This window comes from Pleurodeles waltl, chromosome 8, assembly GCF_031143425.1.
Source record: "Pleurodeles waltl isolate 20211129_DDA chromosome 8, aPleWal1.hap1.20221129, whole genome shotgun sequence".
NCBI classification, from domain to species: Eukaryota; Metazoa; Chordata; class Amphibia; order Caudata; family Salamandridae; genus Pleurodeles; species Pleurodeles waltl.
In genome coordinates, this window is record NC_090447.1 from 1178596694 (window position 1) to 1178621231 (window position 24538).

Sequence of the window (24538 nt, forward strand, 5' to 3'; positions counted from 1 at the left end):
TAGAATTAAAAGAAATCAAAACAAGGCGCCAAACTAAAGAATAAAGTGGAGTCCAGCTACTACGGGTGCGAGGTGGTTAGATCCACTACAGCGCCTACTGGGAAAAGATTGCTAAAATGAAGAGAAAAACATAAAAACAATAAGCTATCATTAGTTAAAATAGTAACAGTTACCTGGTGCTAGGCAAGAGTTAAAATAGGGTACTAAATTCACCGGGCTCGTAGACCTGGCTCCACCAGCGATAACAAGAAAACTAAAAGTGAGTAAATAAGGAGAAAACAATGTCTGATTTTGAGGGTGGCAGTATAATAATCTGTGCTGGGCTTACCAGGCTGGGGTCTTGCTAGGATTTAAAATTCTCACCATATCTATTTTAGCATAAGCAAGTGTTACCTCACTGAGCCATCTTGCAATAAAAACTACTATAACATTCCTCAGTAAAGTATAGTTTTCTTTTCTTTATAAACTTTGCAGTATCATAAGGAAGAAGGGAGAAGTGCAATAGAGAAAATGTTAAGTGTGAAAATGGCACACCGCCATGCAAAGTCTGGCGGAGGCCGGGTGTGCTGGGCCCTGCACTGCCCATGAACTTGGGCAGTGCAGGGGCCTGAATTACAGGCAGTGAAAAGCATGACGGGAGCTGTCGCACCGACGCACCGCAACATTGCCGTCGGCTTGATTACGAGCGGCATCAATGTTGTGGCCTATTTCCCGCTAGGCCAGTGGGTGGAAACGCTGCTCCTGTCTGCTGGCCCAACGTGAAACTCGTAATAGGGCCAGCGGGTGGAAAACCGGAGTGGCGGTTTTCCAGCCCAAAGATTTGGCGGGCGGCCTCTGCCACCCGCCAAACTCATAATGAGGGCCTAGGTGTGGACTGGGATGGAAATTGGTTAAAAGCGCATATTAAAGTTTAATACAGATTTTACCTGTACGAGCAGTGGTAGTCAGTCAGGTCTCAAGAGTCAATGATATTTTCTCCCCGTCGAGTGCCCAAATGTCTCTTTTCCTCTCATAAGGAAGGTTTACAGTACAAAAGTAATCACAGTAGTATGAGACTGGTAAAATTGCCTGATCTGATCCTACAGAATCTTGGCACCCTGACCAAAGTTGCACAACCATTAAGATGAACTCTTTCGGTGCACATAGTACCCTCAGAACTGTAAACACATCCTTCTTTTCCAAATGTAGATGCTTTGTCTAAGGCAGTATTACAATGCCCAATGCTGTGTTCTTGTGGTGATGTGCACCCAAGTGAAGTGCGTATCAGTAGGTTTGAAGGGATAAGTGTAGGAGGCTGACCCTCTATGTAGTGTGCAAAACTGGACACACTGTGCAAGCCCAGGGTCGCTCTTGGCGACAAACAGAAAGGGTCTGGTTTGAGCATTTTTGCCAGGACTGCCATTTGGTCCTCAGTCCGGCTCTGGTTGGAAGTATTTAAACCTGGGCCGGAACGGCAAAACACTGCCGGGAAGGGTTTGTGGACACATATATGGGTTCCTGCATTCTTGGTACTGGCCATGTAAAGCCCTGCATTAACTGCTTTTAGAATCAATGGTTCCAATCCTGCCACTCTAAGGTACGCTACAACCAGTTTCGAAAAGGAGACAGATCGGATAAAGAAGTGTTCCACAAAATGACTGTTGGAAAAACACGGAGATAACGGAAAAATCCTACTAAAGTTTTACTCTTCCAGTAGCACTGTATGACTCTGACTAATGTTCATTCTTTTTGCGGTTTGTGCTTGTGAGAAATCATAGTTGCCATTTCAAATCTTGCATTAATATGAATTGTAAGTGACGATATAAATATGGTTAAATACAAAATCCTTCAGAATGCACAGAAAGCCTATCTATTGAGATGCTTTATAAGATGAAATAGCAGCGCAGTTAAAACTGAGGTGAGAAATGGCGCGCTTCCCATGATGGTATTTTAGCTCCAGAGGGTCAGGTTCCACTACACCTTTTACCCACTGAGCTACTGCACAGCCAGTGTGACCATGATGTCAGTAATGTCAGGTGTTTTCCAAGATCGTATTTTCTCCCAATAAAAGAGGAAGGTAAGAGGGGCTTTGGTGAAAAGGAAGCGGAGGTAAAACAGGGAGCAACGGAACCCAGAAGAGACAGAAGCACTTTGTTACGCGCCACTCAAACAGAACAGTAATCTAACAAAAATGAACAGTAAACTATTGTAGAATTGGCTGTACCTTTCATAAGTGGTACCAGCGCCTTATGTACTGCCTTCATAGATAAATTACATTTTTAATCAGAGTCTCCTCTTGCGACGTGTTTCTGTCATTGCTTGAAAAAAACGTGAACGAGAATGTTGAATATTTTTGTAAGAAACCATTAAACTTGAGTTTCAATCTGCCACTAAGTTTCTAAAAACACAAGAGTTTCTTAAAGCGAAGCAAAATGACTCATGAAAAACATCTGCAAGTAAAATCTTACCTTACAGCCCCAAATAACATCCAATTGTACCATACTCTACACTGGTCACGTGACCCACGGCAGAATCCAGTTTTTCGTTAGCTTGCACACATATTCACTCATGTGTGCATCTCATACTTAGAGCCACTCATAAGATACTGCCCTTTAATTAAACTATGTCTATGTGTCGTTGCAGGTTCAACATCAAAAGATCTGAGCAAGAAAAAAACACTTCTAACGAAAAAATATCCCAGGCTGACCTCAGAATGTTTAAAAAACGATACAACTGAATCATTCTGATTTTTAAAATGCGATTTTAACAAATTTTTCTAATTGGTTTGTCTTCCTCATATTTCCCTTACTACTAGGTACAAGGTATGGGCATTAAAAAGCAGATTAACGATGTAACCGTAGCAAGAAAAGTACTTTCCTGTAAATGCACTACATTTTACCTGAAATCAACGTGGATTTGAGAATAGTTAGATTCCCCTTGAGGCCTTGAAGACTTCCCAGGAACGTTGTAATTTCACGCTGGGCATGCTGGACCTGCTGCTCATTGTTTAATGCTTTCTGACACATTGTTGACTTCTTGGCGCCATCTCCTTCCCACATTTCTTCCAAGATCTTGAACTCCAACTGGTAAACAGCAGTGAATAGATTATCCGCATAAAACTCCATGGCAGGGATTGCCGACTGTGGCAACATTATTTTCACAATATTTACAGCGGCCTTGTCAAGTTTTTGTTTAATTGAGTACAATATGGCAGCCTTACTTGAGTTCCACACAACATCAAATCCATGTTTTAAAACTTGAAAGTGATTTGCTGCTTTTAGTATGATTTCTTCTTGACTCCCATTCCTTTCAGATCCCAGGATTTGAGAGCACATGATGTAAACAAATTTTGTACAGTTTCCATAATGTTCATCAGCACATTTGAAAACATTCACCATACATTTTGGATCAGAAAAAAAATCTGAGTTCAATTTTATGTCGAAAATGTCAATCAACAATGCTTCTTCCATGCTTGTCTTCAATGGATTTCGAGCATTATAAACTGCTGTCACAAAAAGAATAAAATAATAACGATTATGATTCTGAAACTGTAAAAGCAAACAAGCCAAGTAAACAGTATATTTGCAATGGAAAAGAATCTTACCTTGTTGTCTACAGCATGCCTTTATTTAGACTGTGCTGCAATAGCATAAACTATCTTTTACCATTCATTGTGGAACAAGTAGCAAGTTTCCGTGGAAGTATATGTAATATGTGAAAATGTCTCCTATAGTTCCCCTCCACTTCCTATACTATGAGTCTTGTATTTCCTTATACTGGTACTTAAGCAAACCTTGCAATCCTGGGTCACCGAGCTTCAGCCTTTTCCCATGTTGTTATTCTTCGGGAGACGTATCCTTCAGAAGTACCCTTGTTCCAAGTTGTAACTCCTGATCTTTTGATGCACCACTGTATGCAATATAACACACCTCTGCGTAATATAAAGAAACAAATAACGAGGAGGAAGAGCACATACTCACAAAAAAGGCAACATAAAATTAACTATTTATGGGACATATGGGATCATGTAATGGGGATACCACCATTGTAGCATGTATGTGTGATCAATCAGCCATAAGCTCCTTGTCAAGCTGATCTTCACTTGACCTTCTGGTAGGTGACAAACTGGTCGCTTGGGAAAGCATTAATTGCGTGTAGTTGGCACTTGGTGCAGGCAAAAATTCACTGACTTGGTAGGGCCTCAGTTAAAGTTTTGGGGCTGTAACTAGCCTTCTGGTCCTACAACTTAATTGGGGTAAATTGGTATCAGTTCCATTTTGGAACATTTTTAATTCAGTTCTTTATAGAAAGAATGGCAGTGCGAAAAGTTTCCTTTCAGTTCCCTCCTATGGCGAAGCTACCACCATGAGGTCAATCTTTTATTTCCACTTGCTTCACTGCTCTTTGGTGACATGATCAGATATGCCCTCTGGAAAGATGTGATTTGTAACCAAATCTCTGAAGTATCTGCAGCGCATCCAAGAATAACCACTGTAGAAAAAGCAATGGAAAATGACACCATAGACAATATTTGGTCCTAATGGCCGTAGTCAGTTCCTTTAATAGCTGGCTCATACTCCAGTTTAGGAAGTTACTATACAAACCAAGGATTTACCCTCTCAAACACCTGTAGACTCTTTTACTCATCTCAAGTACTGGGAATGCTCTCTCAGCATTGGTTGCAAAGGTCTCTTGGCACTGTGTTGGCTCATGGAGCCGTCTCAACACACAGATCTTACCAGCTATCTCATAGTTCCAAGATGCTCTGCAATAATTCTTGGATGTCTAGCAGGCTCATCTCTTTGGGAACTGTGTGCCAGTCTGATGGGAATTCACAGAAACCATAACTTCCAAGGCGGGCCGGCTGAACTTGCCCCTTCCTGGGCTTTTATCTGACTACACAGTGGGTTTAGATTTACCTCACACCTACTGCTTTTCTGAGAATAATTCACTTTTATGACAATCTGAGACTTTTGAAGATGGGAATTCAGGCCCTCTGCTGACTCTCTTATTCCACAGTATTCAGCTGTAAGTACATTTTGTGACCTGTATTATGTGAGGAGCCTGTCACTCTTTTCAGGATTTCTAGGGATCATTGCTCATGTTACCTTCCACTACTGTCTTCTTTTCTTGGACGCGCTTCTTCTGTCTCAAACTCAGGCAGGCCAAATTCAGTAGTTAAACCATGTACCACTAAAACTGTCTGTTGCTCTTGAGAAAGAGCCTGTACTATACTCATAAATCTCTCTTTTAAGATCACTTCCAACATGGTGACCCTACTGAAGACTTTTAAAGATTATAAATGGGGCATTTCTAATAATAGGTTTTTAAGCACAATATAATACATGTGATTCTGTAATCCATGTATAAAAGCATGTCTCTAATTCCCTTATAACCGGTGACTAGTGACACACTCAGTCATTTGTTACAAAGAAAAAACCTCAGAACTTGACTATTATAAACTATTACTGTCGAGTTATGCCTGGTACCAGAGCTAGCAGCTAAGGTGAAAGGCAGGTCGGAGCATAGGTGAAGCAGTTGTTTAAAACAAGAATGTTGCTTTTCTTTCTTCTGCTCTATTATATTAGCTTGCAATGACAAGCAAAAATAATATGTTTATGTTTTGCACTCCTTAGAAAGAGAAAAGCTAGATTCATTTTTCTACACATTCCAAGTTGCTGCAGCTTTTTAAAAGAAAAAAATTACTTCTACTGTACAGTTTCTAATATCTGTTTACAATAAACATATCTAACAGGTTTTGGAAGTGTTTATTTTTTGTAGGTTTTTTTAAGGTTTTAGTTTTATTCTTCATGTTTGCAAACATGCTTGCTGTTCCATATGAGAGAGCTACAAACCAAAGTTTTAAGTAGTTTGTGCAAAAGGTGATGGTGTGACCATGTGTTAAATGGTAAGGATACTGCAAGTCACCTCAGCGTTCCATAATCTTATAAAAATCACAGCTGCTAAATGGACTTTCTATGATAACAAAATAAAAACTGCTTTTGAACCTTTGAGAGAGATTTTTCAGATTGTCAAAACACTTTTGAATCCCATCTTCAATTCTTCAATTCCTCAATCGCCACCCATCCGCTCAAATGATATTGCCAAGGCTTTAGTGCAAAATGTTGAATATATTTATCTCTCCTTTTATCCCATAAATCTTGATTTGCAGTCACAAGGCAGAAACTCCTCTCACTCAAGCTGTTCTTACAAACTTCCCTAAGATCACCTCTGAGGTTTTTTTAACTAGCCTAACTAAACTTAAATCTGGTTCCCCCTTGATCCTCTTCCTCCGTTGATCTTGGTCAAAGTTATAACAGCTGAGTCCAGCTTTTCTTGAGATCTTAAACTTGTCTTTGGCCAAAGGGGAGGCTCCTACTCCTTGGAAGCATGCAATGGTAAAAGCCCTCCTGAAAAAACAAAATCTGGATCCTGCAGACCCCAGGAGCTATAGGACCATCTCTTTGCTGCCGGGTCCAAGTAAAATACTTGAAAGCCACGTTAATAACCACCTGTCTGAATTTTTAGAGAAATACAATTTCCTCCATCCTACACAGATGGGCTATAGATCGAAACACAGTATGGAAACTGCCTTACTGATGGCAGTAGAAGAGGCCAAAATGTGGCTTGAGAAGGGAAGGACAGTTGTGATCATCTTCCTTGACCTTAGCGCAGCCTTCGATACTGTTAGCCATTAAATTCTACTTGATAGACTTTCAGAGGTTAGTGTGTCTGGCCAAGCTCTTACCTGTTTTCAGTCTTTACTGAGCAATATATCCTTCCAGATATACTGTATGGGGGGAATTTGCACTTCTATGATCTTTTCTATGAAATGTGGTGTCTCACAAGGATCTTCCCTAAGTCCAACATTGTTTAATGTTTAAATGTGCTCGCTAGCAGATGTGGTGATGGCCCATGGCATCTTGATTATTTCTTATGCTGATGACACCCAACTGTTTTTTTTTTTCGCTCAGTCATACTCAGGCCCCTTTTTCATCAACAATAGGACCATGCCTCACAGCGGTAGCTAATTAGATGAAATTATCTGCTTTAAAACTGAATGTGGAAAAGACTGAACTGTAGATTCTAGGTAATCCCTCTCCATCTCAGTTCAACCTGGGATGGCACAAGACTCTGGGTGCTCCTCCCATCCCTAAACCCGCTATAAAAATTCTTGGCTTCTGGTTGGACAATGCCCTCTTCATGGATCTCCAAGCTATGAAGTTAGCAGCAACTTGTTATGGATTGCTTAGAACACTGACAAAAGTTCTCCACCTTCTCCCTTTTTCTTTGAAAAGATTAGTTGTCCAGGCTCTTGTTCTTTCTTGAGTGGATTATGGAAATTCCCTGTACTTGGGAGCTCCTATAGCTACAATGAGGAAATTCCAAGTGGTGCAAAATGCTGCTGTCCACTTACTTTTTAATGTTCCTAGACATTTGTCTGCCCAGCCTGCTCTTAAATCCCTGCATTGGCTCCCGGATTAAATTTAAATCTCTGTGTATCGCCTGTAGGAACTGGACAAATACCTGACCAATACTGTGCAGGTCTCTTTTAACTCTTTATGTGCGCACCAGGTCTTTGAAATCACCAATTCCTCTTTGGCTATTTTCCCCCACATCAAAAGAGCCAGGAGAGGAGGCCACTCATTTCAGTTTAACACAGCCAAGTTGTGGAACTCTCTGCCCTCCTCTTTGAGGACCCTGGACTCAGAACTTCAATTCCGTAAACAACTAAAAACCTGGTTGTTTACTCAGCTGACTCAATGATCTGTCACTTAGTGGCCTGTCTCCGTCTGAATGGGGTAGCTAGCATATTTTAGTGCTGAAAGGCCTATGGGTAGCCATGCGCTCTATAAATAACCATAAGTTCCTCTATATGGTTATGGAACTCCTCAGTGGCTTGCAATATCCTGATAACATACAGCAGTAGATACTTTATCCATTATATATTATAGGACTCAGAGTACATTTTGTGATTGTCTTAGAAGAACTCTATCTGCTAATCCCTTGTTGATAACAATGTAACATTAATGGAACTACTTTCTTAAGTCTTGATTAAGGAAGTTGACTTTCATGACTCACTTTTCGATTCTTGTTTCTAGATCTCAGTATTTAAGGCAGGTCGACAAGATAGATATGCCTTCTCACTCTCCAGTTTCAGAGCAGGGTCAATTATCTCCTTTGAACGTTATATAATTCCAAGGATTTCATCTGTGACAGTAGCTCCATTTACCCCCAGGTGTAATTAGGAGGTATCATCTGAACACCTGTTGTATAAAACTTGTGTGTGCAGTACCTTAATTTTAGATAGTCCTTTCTGCCATGCTTTCATTCTATTAGACTGTAGTTTCTCGTAAGAACTATGTACATTTTACAAAGTCTTTAGGTAGAAATGTTCATTTCTGTAACCAATTTGTCTTATATGTTTTTGTTTCATTTACTAGCTCTTTGTATAAAATGAGTTTCTTTAACCCACAAACTAGGCATGACAAACAGCAATTTCTATAAAATTTAGATTTTGCATTGGAGAGGTGTAGTGGCATGGACCAATCTGCACCATTTGTAATGCAAGCAAATACAGTTGTGAGCATGAGGGTAAAATAAGGGCATCACAGAAATCATGATGGCCTGCCCAACAAGTAGGCATGCTTATAATCACAGTGCTACAATAATTGGTAAAACATATTATTTTTCTACTTTTATGTAAATGCATTTGGAAGAGATTACTTGCCAACTTTCATACCCTTTATAGTATACTGTTCGTTTCAAACCATGCTTACTGATGGCTCTCAATTCGGTACCTCATTGATGGCTTCTATCAATTTCCTTCACTATATCCATAGATTGAATGTTATCATCTACCTTATTACTTTGTCACCCTGGTCTACAACCTCCCCAGTCTTGTGATGGTGTTAATGCCAAAGTTCTCATTGTATGTTACCTGCTTGCCTGTGCACACCACTTGGTCTGACCCCTAAAATGCTGAGTTATAATTATTCTAACCTCAGTATTATTATTGTCTTATTAATGAAAGATGTATTTTGTGTTGCTTGATTTTATTATATGCTATGTATACTAGGTCACTTGTACTAGAACGTTTTTTGTTTTAAGTCTGGTATTATTACTGTATTATGATAAGATTTTTCGTGCTGCCTGTTGTCGAATCTAAACCCATATTGTTGGATTGGTGTCTCCGAATGTATGCATTTATGTATGTGGTATTTGCTTAGCGTCAACCTAACTAAAAAGCTCTGGAGAGCTCAATATATTGGAAAGCAAAGATGATTCAAGGAGAGGCTGGTGGGGAAGCAGCATTTGGAGAGTGAAGATGGACTGCTATGAGGATGACTTCTTTAAATTCGAGAGTCATCGGTTCTCTCCTAAATTGTGGCATGGTTATGGCAATCCTGATGGATAGAGTGAAGTTTCTCCAGATCGTGGGTGCATAAAAAAGGAATGGCCTGTTGCCTGTTCTTTATTCTTTTTGATCTTCTTCGCCTCCTGTCTGATGGTGTCCTTGCAGTGGATGTGCCAAAAGCCTCCAAAGGTGGTGAGCTTGACGATTAGATGGCCAAGTGGGCAGCTGTGATAAATGATGCAGCTGGTATTGAAGATGATTCTGTCCAACAAGTAGGTCCAGTCGAGTTCCATCATGGGGGGCTGGTTGATGTGGTCATATTTCTTAAGGCCCTTGATGAGGCATGCTGTGGCATGTATAGTACCCTAAATGGGGGCCTAATGTGGAATCTGGGAGGCAAAGAGTTGCCACAATTGGCTTGCGGGAGAAAGAGGGTATGGGCAATAGTTCTGAAGTTGTTTTCTGGTAGAAGTGTGTTCATCTTCTTTAGAAGAGGAGGATGGTACCAGACTCTCTTGGTAAAATAAAGTGAAAATGAACCAGTTCAAGAGGCTGTCCAGAAAGAATTGTCAGACATTCTTTCTCCAGTTATTTGTGACAGGAAAATTAGTTCTCCTCTCTTGTTTTCAGAAGACCTCCCTCTGACACTACTGAAATCTGGGTGTCACTTCTTCTCAAAAGACCTAAACGCTTCTTTGAAATGTGGGCCTTAGCTCTTTGTGATACAAAATTTATTCTAACTGCACAACAAAAAGTTTTCCCAGGTCACCTGAACTGCAGGACTGGCCAACCCAGGAATAGCATTGCAATGGTCACTGTCCACTCCCGTAGTTTTTCTGAAGGCGAGAAGATGCTCCTATTTAAAGACTGTGTCATAAGCACACTTCGAGTGTGCCGATAAAAGAGTTTGACGCAACCAAGAAAGAAGAGAGTCATTTTGATTAAAAAGAATATGTAAATTACAAAAAGTAAGGAATGGATATGAGTGTGGTTCATGTTACACAGACTTTGTGTCAAACTATTTATTCTTTCATAGTCTTTCTTCAGTTTCAATCCAAATGCTTATTTTTCTCTTTTTCATTGAATTAATTAGCAAAAAACATCACTGTGGCTTTTTTAAAGTTTTTCCTTTTAAAAATGTACGTTTCCCTTCCAACATACCTCTCAGCTTTAGAAACAGATTCTTTTGTCCACTGTTAGGCTACCACTAAAAAGGGTGTGTGGGGGTCTGACAGAATTTGCTTAGCTTCTTGCTTACTTTATAAACTACCTAGATCCTCATGCTTTTCGCTTAATGGAGAAGAGAACGTGCCATCCATACAGCAAGCCAATGTCACTCTCAAAGGTAAAATGCACTATGTTCATTCAACTTGCTGCAAATGCAGCTTCAAAAAGAACATTTTAGTATAAATGTGTGCCACATGCCAACTCATGTGTGGACATGGTAAAGATCTAGACAATTATTACTTTGCTAAAAAGAAAATCACAAATTTAGAAATTTAGAAATTTAGGATGGTGCAGACTTTAGATTCCTAGGCTCTTCAACAAATAAACTTCAGTCTTACTTTCTCTGTTTGCAGATGGCATTTTCAGTGAGTGTTCAATCGACAATTAAAGAAAAACACAATGAAATGCTCTCTTAGCTATCAGGTCTTTCCTTAGCTATGATGTAACTTTTTAGAATTCTTGAAATTTTGCATTTTTGTCACTAGTATTTTTAGGTCCCAGAATGTCATCAACACTATTTGTCAGGAGGTAAGCAAAGCCACACTGAGTGTCAAACATCAACTGGACATGCAAGCTGAAAAATATGCCTTATTCAACAAAACAAATCAGCAATATAGAAAAGGTCCAAGGACACTAATGCAAGCAAGGAAATTCACCCTCGCCAACTCCTGTTTTGAATGTAAAAGGCTGCCAAGATCGATGCACAGTGAAGACCTCAAACCAGTAAACGCTAGTGTCACTGCACCCGCTGGGTCATCAATAGCTACACAGTTCCAACTGTAGAGCCTGCCAGTCTCATTCCTTTTGATAAGTGTAAAGTACTTTACATGTTTTTGAAGTAGTATAAACTGTCGTGCGATGAGCAATAATCAGGCTTTCGGCAGGTGGCTTAATGTATCTATAAGCACTGATGGAACATCTCAGGTGTGCTCTAAACGAGGTCTACAGATCTTTTCACCCTAGCAGAAGGCGTGGAGACAAAGTCACTGGCAGAGTCAGACAACATTACATTTACAGTATGACCAATTTGGCCACACAAGGAAAATCCAAGTCGGATAAAAAAGTGAAATGGTTTTATTACCAACTCAGACTCAGATTAATGTACACAATACTCAAGACAAAGCCATAAAGATACAGAATTACCATCGTATGTCCACGTTTTGAGAACAACTGAAGCCTAACTAACATCCAACAAACTAAAGAGTTCTATCAATGCAGTACAAAACATGAGCAGCGGGACAAAAAGTAACAAGCATTGTCACAGTCAACAGGTCTCGCCTTTGGGACCTTATAAGTATTTAGAGATGCAGCACATTAAATCTTTATCAGAAATAAACTATGTTTGTGCATTCCTTTATACACTTGGCATTAGACTGTAACTGTCAGAACATCCCCTACAGGGCGCCACAATAAAAATACCACATGTAAGGAGAAGAGCAGAGAGCTTTGCAGTGTAACCATATATTCAACGCCTAAAGGGCATAGTGCATTACGCATTTCCAGGCCTAGCAGGCCTTCCAGAAAATATTACAAACAAGGCCCTTGGAATACAAACTACTCCCAGCTGTAAAACAAATGCTGCAGCCATGAGAGAGCTTAAAAATACATTGAATGGTGGAAGAGGTTATGATTTTGAGGTTCCCCAACCTAGTGTGTTGACGCAGAAGATGAACTGGACAGAAAGAGTATGTCATGCTGAATGTTTTGGTGGTGGTCCAATTGACCTAGGACCACCACAGGTTGAGTTATGGCCAAAAATGTGTTGTAAAAGAAATGCCTGCAAAACATTATGGGGCACGTTTCCGTAGTGCAGTGAATATAGTAGCATTGGCTCTCCCTCTGTTCTGGGGAGAGCCCTTGAAGGTTTCTCTTGTGTTTTTTCTATTTAAAAGGTGCCAGTTTGTATAATTTTCAACTGCTAAACTTGGGATGAATTTAGGAATGGGGCTGCAAATTTAACGGTGCTCATGTAAAGTGCTTCAATCTTCCGGTCGAGTTTGCACTATATAAATAAATGAAAAAGAATCCCCTTCCAGTTTGCACCCTTTGTCGGGTGCAGTCACCTCAAAGAAACAGCGAGATGCCAGGGGATGAAACAACAGACCACGAGCGTGAAGTGGAGAGGCAAAAGAAAAAAAGTAATGTGCTGACACTAAGGTTTATGGCCGATCGTGCAAAAATCCCTGTAACAGGGTCAGTCTCCAAGCCGGTAACAAAACAGCCTCAACACGGGACAAGCGTAAAGCAGTTACCTAACAAACCAAAGGAATTTTGAAAGGCAGGCCGAGTAACAAATCAAAGTGATGGGGCTGGTGAAAGCCCACAGAAGTAGATTACAGCATGTCGAGAGACAAAGCATGCGCGCTGCCTAGGCTCGACCTAAAAAGGAAATAAAGGACAAAAATTCTTTGGAAAAACAACTTCTGGTGAAGGATAAAGCTAACTAGAGTTGGCAAAAAGTAAGTAAAAATGGAAGATGTCAGAAGCTCGATCAAGAGTCTTCTCATGTGTCGAAAAGAAAAATCTAAGGGCCTGATTTATATTTTGGCAGAGGGGTTACTCTGTCATAACGGTGACGGATACCCCATCCACCGAAATCTAAATCCCATAGGAAACTATGGGATTTCGATTTTGGAGGATGGGATATCATCACGTTGCGATGGAGTAATCCCTGTATCGAAATCGAAATTAGGCCCTAAATCTGCTCATCTCAGTATTAAGGTGCAATGCAAGGGCAAAGAGGTCTGTACCTCTCAAAGTCCAAGGGAAATCAAGTGCAGGAATGGTGGTAATCCAACTGGGGAACTGTATATTAAAGTTCAAAGTGAAAAATGATTTCTCCATCCATCAAACCACATGAATTGGAAGGTTTAATTGTCCAATTACAGCCCATTATGAAATTAAATTATTGAAACATCAGGAAAGATTCATATTACCAACATAGGAAAAGCATCCATCTTACTCTACTGTATGATTTGAAACAATTGCATACCATCCATGTCCACAGTTCCTTACTGTACCGGACTCAAGGTTACTTTCTTAAGCTCTCTATGTGTAAAACAATAGGACATCTATTTCCAGGGGAATTAAGTCTGAATAAATGACACGTTAGCAAGAATGACTAAACATTTTTCTACACATTTTTCCTCACATCGGCTAACTAAAGCAAATTAAAATGGAACAATCATTTATGTAAATTACAACACATATAACTGTAGGAAAGTACCATCTTGCCTGGCATGTTACCCCCATTTTCACTGTATGTATGTGTGTTTTAGCCCTTGTGTCACTGGGATCCTGCTAGGCAGGACCCCAGTGCTCATAGTATGTGCCCTGTATGTGTTTCCCTGTGTGGTGCCTAACTGTATCACTGAGGCTCTGCTAACCAGAACATCAGTGTTTATGCTCTCTCTGCTTTCTAAATTTGTCACTGCAGGCTAGAGACTAAATTTACCAATTCTCATTGGCACACTGGTACACCCATGTAATTCCCTTGTATATGGTACTTAGGTACCAGGGTATTGGGGTTCCAGGAGATCCCTCTGGGCTGCAGCATTTCTTTTGCCACCCATTGAGAGTTCAGGCAATTCTTACACAGGCCTGCCACTGCAGCCTGAGTGAAATAACGTCCACGTTATTTCACAGCCATTTTACACTGCACATAAGTAACTTATAAGTCACCTATATGTCTAACCCTCACTTGGTGAACGTTGGGTGCCAAGTTACTTAGTGTGTGGGCACCCTGGCACTAGCCAAGGTGCCCCACATCGTTCAGGGCAATTTCCCCGGACTTTGTGAGTGCGGGGACACCATTACACGCGTGCACTATACATAGGGCGCTACCTATTTATAGCATCACAATGGTAACTCCGAACATGGCCATGTAACATGTCTATGATCATGGAATTGTCACCCCAATACCATTCTGGTAATGGGGGGACAATTCCATGATCCCCCGGGTCTCTAGCACAGAACCCAGGTACTTCCAAACTGCCTTTCTGGGGTTTCCACTGCAGCTGCTGCTGCCAACCCCTCAGACAGGATTCTGCCCTCCTGGGGTCTGGGCAGCCCCGGCCCAGGAAGGCAGAGCAAAGGATTTCCTCTGAGAGAGGGTGTTACACCCTCTCCCTTTGGAAATAGGTGTGAAGGGCTGGGGAGGAGTAGCCTTCCCCAGCCTCTGGAAATGCTTTGATGGGGACAGATGGTGCCCATCTCTGCATAAGCCAGTCTACACTGGTTCAGGGATCCCCCAGCCCTGCTCTGGCGCGAAACTGAACAAAGGCAAGGGGAGTGACCACTCCCCTGACCAGTACCTCCCAGGGGAGGTGCCCAGAGCTCCTCCAGTGTGTCCCAGACCTCTGCCATCTTGTTAACAGAGGTGTTGGGGGCACACTGGACTGCTCTGAGTGGCCAGTGCCAGCAGGTGATGTCAGAGACCCCCTCTGATAGGCTCTTACCTTTCTTGGTAGCCAATCCTCCTTTCTTGGTAGCCAAACCTCCTTTTCTGGCTATTTAGGGTCTCTCCTCTGGGGTATTCTTCAGATAACGAATGCAAGAGCTCACCAGAGTTCCTCTGCACTTCCCTCTTCGACCTCTTCCAAGGATCGACCGCTGACTGCTCCAGGACGCCTGCAAAACCGCAACAAAGTAGCAAGACGACTACCAGCAACATTGTAGCGCCTAATCCTGACAGCTTTCTCGACTGCTTCCTGGTGGTGCATGCTCTGAGGGCTGTCTGCCTTCACCCTGCACTGGAAATCCCGAAGAAATCTCCCGTGGGTTGACGGAGTCTTCCCCCTGCTAACACAGGCACCAAACTTCTGCATCACCAGTACTCTGGGTCCCCTCTCATCTCGACGAGCGTGGTCCCTGTAACGCAGGATCTATTTCCAAGTGACCCCCACAGTCCAGTGATCCTTCAGTCCAAGTTTGGTGGAGGTAAGTCCTTGCCTCCCCATGCTAGACTGCAAACCTGTGTACTGCGTGATTTGCAGCTGCTCCAGCTTCTGTGCACTTCTCCAAGGATTCCTTTGTGCACAGCCCAGCCTGGGTCCCCAGCACTCCGTCCTGCAGTGCTCAACCCTCTGAGTTGGACTCCGACGTCGTGGGACCCTCCTTTGTGATTCTGAATGGACTCCAGTTCACAAATCTTCCAAGTGCCTGTTCCGGTACTTCTGCGGGAGCTGCCTGCTTCTGTGGCTGCTCTGAGTTGCTGAGCGTCCCCTCGGTCTCCTCCTCCAAGGGGCGACATCCTGGTCCTTCCTAGTCCCCAGCAGCACCCAAAAACCTCTACCGCGACCCTTGAAGCTAGCAAGACTTGTTTGCAGTATTTCTGTGTGGAAACACTTCTGCAACATCCAGCACGCCATGGGACATCTTCCATCCAAAAAGAAAGTTCATAGCCCTTTTCGTTGTTGCAGAATCCTTGGCTTCTTCCACCCAGAGGCAGCCTTCTTGCACCTTAATACGGGGTTTCCTGGGCTCCTGCCCCCCACCCCAGACACTATTGCGACTCTTGGACTTGGTCCCCTTGCTTTGCAGGTCCTCAGGTCCAGGAATCCGTCTTCAGTGCTTTGCTGGTGTTTGTGGTTCTTGCAGAATCCCCCTATCACGACTGTTGTGTCCTATTGGGGTAGTAGGTGTGCTTTACTCCTACTTTTCAGGGTCTTGGGGTGGGGTATCTTGGACACCCTAACTGTTTTCTTACAGTCCCAGCGACCCTCTACAAGCTCTCATAGGTCTGGGGTCCATTCGTGATTCACATTCCACTTTTGGAGTATATGGTTTGTGTTGCCCCTAGACCTATGTTCACCTATTGCATCCTAATGTAATCCTACACTGTTTGCATTACTTTTCTTACTATTACTTACCTGTTTTGGGTTTGTGTACATATAACGTGTATATTACTTACCTTCTAACTGAGGGTACTCACTGAGATACTTTTGGCATATTGTACCTTTATTTTTTAGTAACTCTGAGTATTGTGTTTTCTTATGATATTGTGCTATATGATATGAGTGGTATAGTAAGAGCTTTTCATGTCTCCTAGTTCAGCCTAAGCTGCTAGAAACACCTCTGTTCTACTAATAAGGAATAACTGGACCTGGCACAGGGTATAAGTACCACAAGGTACCCACTATAAGCCAGGCCAGCCTCCTACAATAACACTTAAAATTAAATACATTTCAATAGCTGTAATGCATGACTACATTTTCGACATTAACATGTAACTTTTAAAACATTTCCTTCTAGAAATTCATTATCGTTTTAGTGAAACTATTATTTAACATCAAGGGGAAACACATGGAATCAAAACGAGTGATTAGACTTGAAGTTTTAGAGCTATACAACATGACATTAGATTACTCATCTACAGTGAATGCACTTTGATATTGGTTTTCAGTGCACCACTTCACAGTTAATGTGTTAGAACTTTAAACAACAAAATGCAAATTCTGTCACGTAGAGATGATTATCGTGACGTCAAAGGTAGCAATAACATCTCAGCTACATCAGCACCAAAAGCCTAAACTTTCTAATGCTGAAATGTTTCTCTAACAGCATTATTGAAATGCAACAGATTTCCAATCATCATAAACAAAAGGTAAAGGTACGTACTAAATAACAGAGTAATGAAAAGCTGGGCGGTTTTACGGTCAAATGTTCCTTTGGGAAGCAAGGGAATGTAGCTGTGTTTGCTCTATTAATCTGAGATCCTGAATTTCAACTGTAGAACAAGTTATTTGACAAAAAGGAGCTCAATATTACATGTAAAAGATCAAAATAATCTAGATATGTACACCCACACTCAGATCATTACACATTTATTTGTAACTGGGGCCTGGGGTATCCGTTACTTTGCTTGATCATGTGAAGCTCTCCCTTTGCTTTTGTGTGCTGTTATAATACTTTGCTGTCTATTGACTAATATTATCAGGTATTTTAATGTCTTCAGTTGTGTACTTTATTTTATTTTACTTTGTATTATTAAATGTTCAATATTTTGAGATGTGTTTTGTGATGTGTTTTGGGGTGTTGTCTGTGTTATCGTTTGTTATGCAGTGGTGTTACACTGTGATAGTTTTGCGTACATTTGTATTGTTATCCTGCTATGACAAAGGGCCTTAGTTAGACCTTGGCAGATGGACTACCCCGTCACAATCGTGATGGATATCCTGTCCGCCTTATTACGATCACCATACGCTATAATGAGATCGTAATACAGTGGACGGAATATCTGTCACATTTGTGATGGACTAACTCCATCGGCCAAGTTCTAAATCAGGCCAATAGTATTTTTTATTCAGTTGTGCTATTTTAGTTGTGTTGCATTATATACATTCTGCCTGAAAACAAGATACTTGCCACCACAGCAGCTTTCCAGCCAGACATCAGTGAGGTGTCAGTGGTGCTGGGCATTCAGCAGGCAGAGGACAACAAGTTGGCTGACCGGGTTAAGGAAGTGGAGACCTCAGTGGGCGCCCTGCAGCCAGAACACCAGGCACAGAGTTACTGTATGGTGACTTGAAAGACAGGGTGAGCATTCAAGAGTACAGTGTGGAAGACACAGAGAGGTGTAACCACCAGAATAACATCCATCTGGTGGGACTCCCTGAAAGTACAGAGGGAGGTGACATGGTGACCTATCTTGAACATTGGTTCCAGACTGAGGTTGCACCGAATCACCTTACTCCCTTTGCGTTGGAACGTGCCAGTAGAGTGCCAGCTTGGCCACAGGCGCCAGGTCACCCACCCCACCTTGTTGTGGCTAGACTGCTCCACTATGAAGACAGAGACACCATTCTTCAAAAGGTGCAAGAGGAAGGGCCTTTTATAGTAGACAATAGTAAAGTGTTGGTGTTACCAGACTGCTGCAGTACAAGCCAAGCGCCCCTCCTTTTTGGAAGTAAAGAAGACCCTCCACAAAGAGGGCTTACAGTACTCTCTGATGTTCCCTGTCAAACTTAGAATGATCCTTGATGGTGCTATGTATTTCTTTGATGATCCCGGCGTGGCCTGGTACTGGGTGGAGGTCTATAGAGCTGGGGCAGCTCTCCCGAAGGCCTGGCCCAAACCCAGGTGCACCCAGAAGCAGGCCCAGGAAGCGATCACGAGGGGCCTCCTGTGGCAGATCTCTAAAGAAACCATCTCCTTCCTAGACGAAATAGGAGCAGGCAGTGTGCTCCAGGCTGTGGCTGGGATTGCAATAACGCAGACGTCTGATTCAGAGACTGCTATCCCTTCAGAATATAAACCCAAGCTCTTGAAATTGGAGGCCTAGAATTGCTCTATGCAGAGCCTCTGAAGTGAGGGCACCGCCTGATTCTACTCGGGGACGCAGTTGTGATTTTGCTTTCCAAAACCAATAGTCAGGGAGTCAGCACCTTGCACTTCGCCCCCTATCCCTGCTTAACATGGATTTCAAACTCCTTAGCAAAGTGCTAGCAATCCGACTGCTCCCACATATGCCCACTCTGACACAGCAATCAGAATAGCTTCATTCCGGCTGAAGCACTTCCCATAATCTGCAACAATTGTACCATATCTTTTTTCTGCCAGAAGTGCAGGCTAAAACGAGGGCCAGGCTCAGATCGGTGGACTTTGAAAAGGCGTTCAACACGATACGGTGGGATTTCCTGCTCAAAGTCATGAGGCGAATGGGACTTGGAGTGGGTTGGATAGACTGGGTAAAATTATTTTACACTACCCAGACCACAAGAGTCAGGACAGGCAGTGATATAATATATAGGATTATAAAGACTGCCCTTTATCCCACCCTTTTATTTACCTTGGCCATGGAAGCATTAGCTGAGCTCTTTCATCAGGAGTGTGTGAGCAACGGCATGACGATAGAGAGGTGGGAACACATTCTCTTTCTTTATATGAATGACATTTTGCTTTACCTGGCAGACTGACCTTTGGGTGCCATGGCAACATTGCATCTTTTGGGTGAATTTCAGATACTGTCGGGCCTCTGGGTCAATAAAGTTAAAACTTGTCCAGTACCCATTGAGCTTACAATGAATATTCCACAAGATTTGACCTGGGCCCCCACATCCTTTAGGTACCTGGGTCTTCAGGTGTACCACTCTCTGGAAAATTCACAAGAGGGTAACCTGGGGACAGCCCTTGGATCCCTTAGAGCTAGTGTCCCCTTTTGGAGATCACTTAAGCTGCTGATTATGGCCCAGATCTCGTATCCCAGATGGTACGGTTACCAAGATTGCTTTTCTTTTTCACATGTAGTACTGCAGTTGTTTGTGTCCATGGGCACTGCAAGGCACTTTGGGAGGGGGTTCAATAAGACGCTGATCAAGATGGCTCGGACGCCCCTGTTAGCACTTTGACGTCAATAGGAAGGGGTACGAGGATGGGATCTTACAGATATGGAATGGCGCAAAGTGCTGACATATCCTAAGACAGTCTACAGGAACATGAGACTGAAATACACCCAATTTAATTATGTTCACATGACATACATAACACCAAACACACTCAACATCATTCATGGCGAGGAGCCGCGTGGCTACCCTCGCTGTGGGCTTCTAAATGTAAGTTTCAGTCACATGACCTGGCGCTGCCCCCATCTACAACCATTTTGGGACACAGTGATAAGCACTTTGAACACAACTCTGGGCTGCGCGCTTGCGAGCTTATTGGAGATCTGCTTATGGGGCTGTTTACCAGGTCTCAAACTCAGATAGTGGGTTCCAGGGTCCTAGTTCTGGCTCCGGTGCCAGTTCGGAGAAGGACAGCAAAGGCCTGGAAGTCCACAATAGAGCTGCTGGTGGGAACTTCGGTGAAGGATGGTACTGTGTGGGCTGGGGCCGGGGAGAGAGCCCTGCTTCGGGAAGATGCTCGGGGAGCGAGGAGACACCCAATAGCTGAGTTGTGGATGGAGGTGTTAGCTGCTTGGGAGCATCCAGAGGGAAACGCTGAGGAGGGCCCTGGGGGACAGATTGGAACGTCTAAGGGAGACAGGGGAGACTCTCCAGGAGATACGGAAGAGGAGGGAAGTTTACACTAAGAGAGACTACTTAATGTACCCTTCAGTGGTGAGAATGGCTGCATGTATTAAAGATTAGCAGGCCATGTACCCCCCCTACCAACCTTTTTTGCTTCCCCCCCCCCCAAGAACCCTATTAAATGTTCCCAACAAAAAAGGCATCCCCTGTTGGCCTACGAAAGGCTCTTCAACCACTTTCTTACTAGAGCCTTAGTTCTTTCCGTGTTGGACAATTCAAGCAATCACTGAGACGGTTTAGTTGTTTTCTTTTTCAAGTTTGTTTTTTTCTTTTTACATCTTAGCTTACATGGCCCCGTTATCTTGCTCCTACAAATCAGTCTGATAAAGACTGATGCATTGATTGGGCAGTCGCAATCTCTGAAGCATTATTCGCTTTGAGTTCTGGGTCAGGTTTTAGGGGGGAGACACTGGTGAAGAGAGGGGGAGGAGGAAAGATCTGATATTATGTCTTGATCTCTTTTACCCCTCTCCCAACGAGGGACTGCTCCGCTGTTATTACTTTTCCTTGTCCCGCAGGGAGCGATACATCCAGTAGATCTGCATACCTGTCCACTCTTTGTATTGATGTAAACCTTCAAAGCTGTGCCATGTCTTTTTGATGGTACTTTTATCCTGACCTGTCTTCGCTTTCCTGTAATGTTTATTATAAATGCCAATATACATATGTTTAAATAAATAAAATATATACTAAACAATTATATATGCATGTTTATATATCTATACGCACACCCTCACACACGCACACACACATATTAATTTAAAAAACTGAAAGATGAGATATAAAGGTATTCCTTTTGCAGTGACTCCTGAACTAGTGGTCAAAATGTACTGACATCAAAGTAACCACATACAGCCATGCAGCCTCTTTTCTCTCATCTCAAAGTGCTGTTTACAAGCAATAAGTTTTTTGAACTTTTATTTCCTTTTTGTTTGCTGCATTCAGCAGCATGACTTTGATGGTTTCGGTAATCTGATTTGCAATATATACCAATCTTCCTTTCATCAAATGCACACCCATTTCTACAAACATGTTTACCTCGATAGCCCAGAACTAGTGGCCAACGCTTCTTGCACAGGTCTCTGCTCGATTTACGGGCAGTGATATGCGTGACAGGTGCTGCTGCACCCGCCGCACTGCGGCATTGACGACGGCTCCTTTTGGAGCCGTCGGCAATTGCCAGGCCCAGCATTCCGATGGGCCGACTGGTTGAAACACTGTTTCCGCCCGCCAGCCCAGTGGAATGTTTATTATTGAGCTGGCGTGTCTTCAACGGGTTGGCAGTCTGTGATAAGACCACCAGCATGAACATGGCGGGGAATATCGCCGTGTTCATAATGACCCCCTAAGTAAGTTGAAAGCACATCCACAATTTGGTGCCAATATTAAATCTACAGTAGTGAAAAAACGGGTGCAGCTATTGTTTGCTTCTGTTTTCATACTACTAATAATGTTTAAAGAAGGCCCTACATGTCTCAAAAGGTGTTGCTAGTTTGCATGACTTTCATTTGGATCTGCAAATCTGAGCTAGCTCCACCCTGCCTCTTCCCCCAATTAAACTACAGTTTCCTACAGTGCATGTCAAGCTCTAGCACACCTTGGAAGGTGTGTGAATGATATTCACTGATCATTTAGCTTCATTTACATTATCTGAAAAAAATATATAAGTACAATGAAGAATGAGGGCCCAGGCTCCGAACTGGGCATCCTCATTAGGGATGGAAACATTAACAGCGCCCACTCTGTTACTACCAGACAGTGGTATTCTTCCTAAGACATGGGATTCCATGTTGATGCAGAAACGTCCGGCAACAGGTCAACTGTGGTCCAGATAGTCACAGCTGACTCACCACCACACCTTCGCATAAAGATGGGCTGAGACGTAAGATGGGCAGTTTTAGCTTACAAGGAGCTGCAAATAAGCAGCACATTTGGGAGGCAAGCCAGTGATAAATTGTGGCCTACCTGGTATTTGGTTGCCTGCATGATCTGCCATCCGGATTCATTGGCTAACCCAAACGAGGAAGTGAGGAGCTGAGCACTGAATCTGAATTTACGCCACGTTTTCAAAAGTCTCAGGAATACTAATCACCATATATGATCACAACCCAGCAGGCAGTGCTGACACAAAACTAATTGAATTGAAAACATGGAAAGAGGCATCAGTGAAAATATAAAAGAAAAAGAAATTGAATAAAATAGAATACCAAAACCTCATTAAACAGACTTCTGACATACAAATACACTGGATCGTACTACATACAGGAGTACGGATTCAGTGTTGAACATATATTATCTATACATATGCTGTTGTGTGTTCAAAACCAACTCTTCTCCTCCACTGAAGTTTGGGGGAAAGGACTGACAGGAATGGGAGGGCTTTCCGCAGTCCCATACAAAAAGAGGCTTTGTACACAACAGAGCTCTAAACAGAGACACATTCTGAAATTAGATTAAGGCCTTTTCCACCAGGTGTGAAATTTTACCTGCCAAATGTGTGATTCTCACTCACAATGAGTGAGACTTTAGGTCTCCGCAAATGCTATGGAAGAAAAAGGACATCCCAATTTTAAAACACAACGCCCCTTACTAGCAACGTAAAGGTAGGTAACAGCACTGTGTATCTCAGGGCCCTGCCCTACCTGTGTTAACAGGCAACTGGCGGAGTTGGAGTACTAATTATACAATAGATCACGCAGCAGCCTTGCTGAGCAAGAAAGATTAGATTTGTACAACTATTACCGCGACTTGTAATGATATTTACCCGTAAAAGAATAACTGCAGATATAACGATCACATTTGTTAGCATGCGAACACATTTTATAACAATAGTAAATTAAATCTAATGTTGTTTACTGAAGGTAATACTTACATAAGACCTCCGTTGGAAACAGTCATATGCCTCGTCAGTTCATGCAAAGTTTTTATTTTGTGAAGCAAATGAACACCGGGCAGCTCGTGCACAGCTCACTTCCTGAATACTGGAAGAGGAGGAGCTCCGGCGCACCTCGGGTAATCTGACAGTGGTGCCGCGGCCTCAGGAGACGCAGAGCTCGCTACCTTCGTGCCAGACCTCACAGTTCCCAGCTGTGCTGGCTTCCTCTTTGCGTCCCTGGGTGGCCAGTGCCTAAAACTATTATGAACTTCGGAGTACGTGGACTTCATCGCTCCGCCCCTCTCCCCTCTTTTATTTTGAACGTGAGTTGGAAGATCCGCAACCCAGCGCTCCCCCTTCCAAGCAGAGGAAGTAATAATGTGCGAAACAAGTAACTGCAGTGGTCAGACTACATACCCAGAGGGAAACTCGAGTCTTGCGACATATGAACACTTTTTCGTTTTCTCATGGAGCCCCGGCGAGACTGTGACCTTCCTAAGGTTTACACTTGACAGTAAAAACCAACAAGCATTGGCAAAGCTAATAGGTCTTGCCTATACAAAAGCTATTGGTCTTGGCAATGTGCTTTGCCATGATGTACACCAGTCTGGCTGCTGTTCTGGATGGCTGAAAGTTAGTGTCACAATGTGGGGGAGTAGAGTGCCCTAGCTTGGATTTGTTTGAATGTCGTAGAGTGGAGTAGGAGAACAAGAGGGGAGTAGAGTTCAGTGGCAGAGAGTGGAGCCGGATGGAGTGGGTTGGACTGGATTGAGGCAGTGGGATGGATTGAATTGGAGTGGGGTGGACTAAAATGAGGTGAGGTGAGATGAATGGGACTTGGGTGGATTGGATTGGGGTGGGTAGTTTGGATTGGAGTGACAGGGCTGGGGTTGATTGGAGTGGGGTGGATTAGATTAGAGTACGTTGGATTAGACTGGAGTGGGGTGGATTGGAGTTGGGTGAAATGGATTAATTGGAGTGGGGTGGATTGGACTGGAGTGGGGTGGACAGAATTGGGGTGGGTAAGACTGGAGCGGGTGAATTGGATTAGAGTGGGGGATTTGATTGGGTTGG

At 42.9% G+C, this 24538-nt stretch overlaps 1 protein-coding gene across 2 annotated transcripts in view; it reads right to left on the reverse strand.

Moving 5' to 3' along the window:
- The window catches only part of LOC138250489 (purine nucleoside phosphorylase LACC1-like), a 148756-nt gene extending 124937 nt beyond the window's left edge, over positions 1-23819 (reverse strand). Inside the window, exons 1-2 of one of the 2 annotated variants that reach the window (XM_069205417.1) lie at positions 23462-23819; positions 2879-3481 (exon numbers count right to left, since the gene is read on the reverse strand). In XM_069205417.1, the coding sequence (XP_069061518.1) occupies positions 2879-3449 (571 nt within the window). In that variant the 5' untranslated portion in view covers positions 3450-3481; positions 23462-23819. Of the gene's footprint in view, positions 1-2878; positions 3485-23461 lie in introns of both variants that reach the window. The other variant, XM_069205416.1, reaches the window with a different exon arrangement.
- Between the last annotated feature and the right edge of the window lie 719 nt (positions 23820-24538).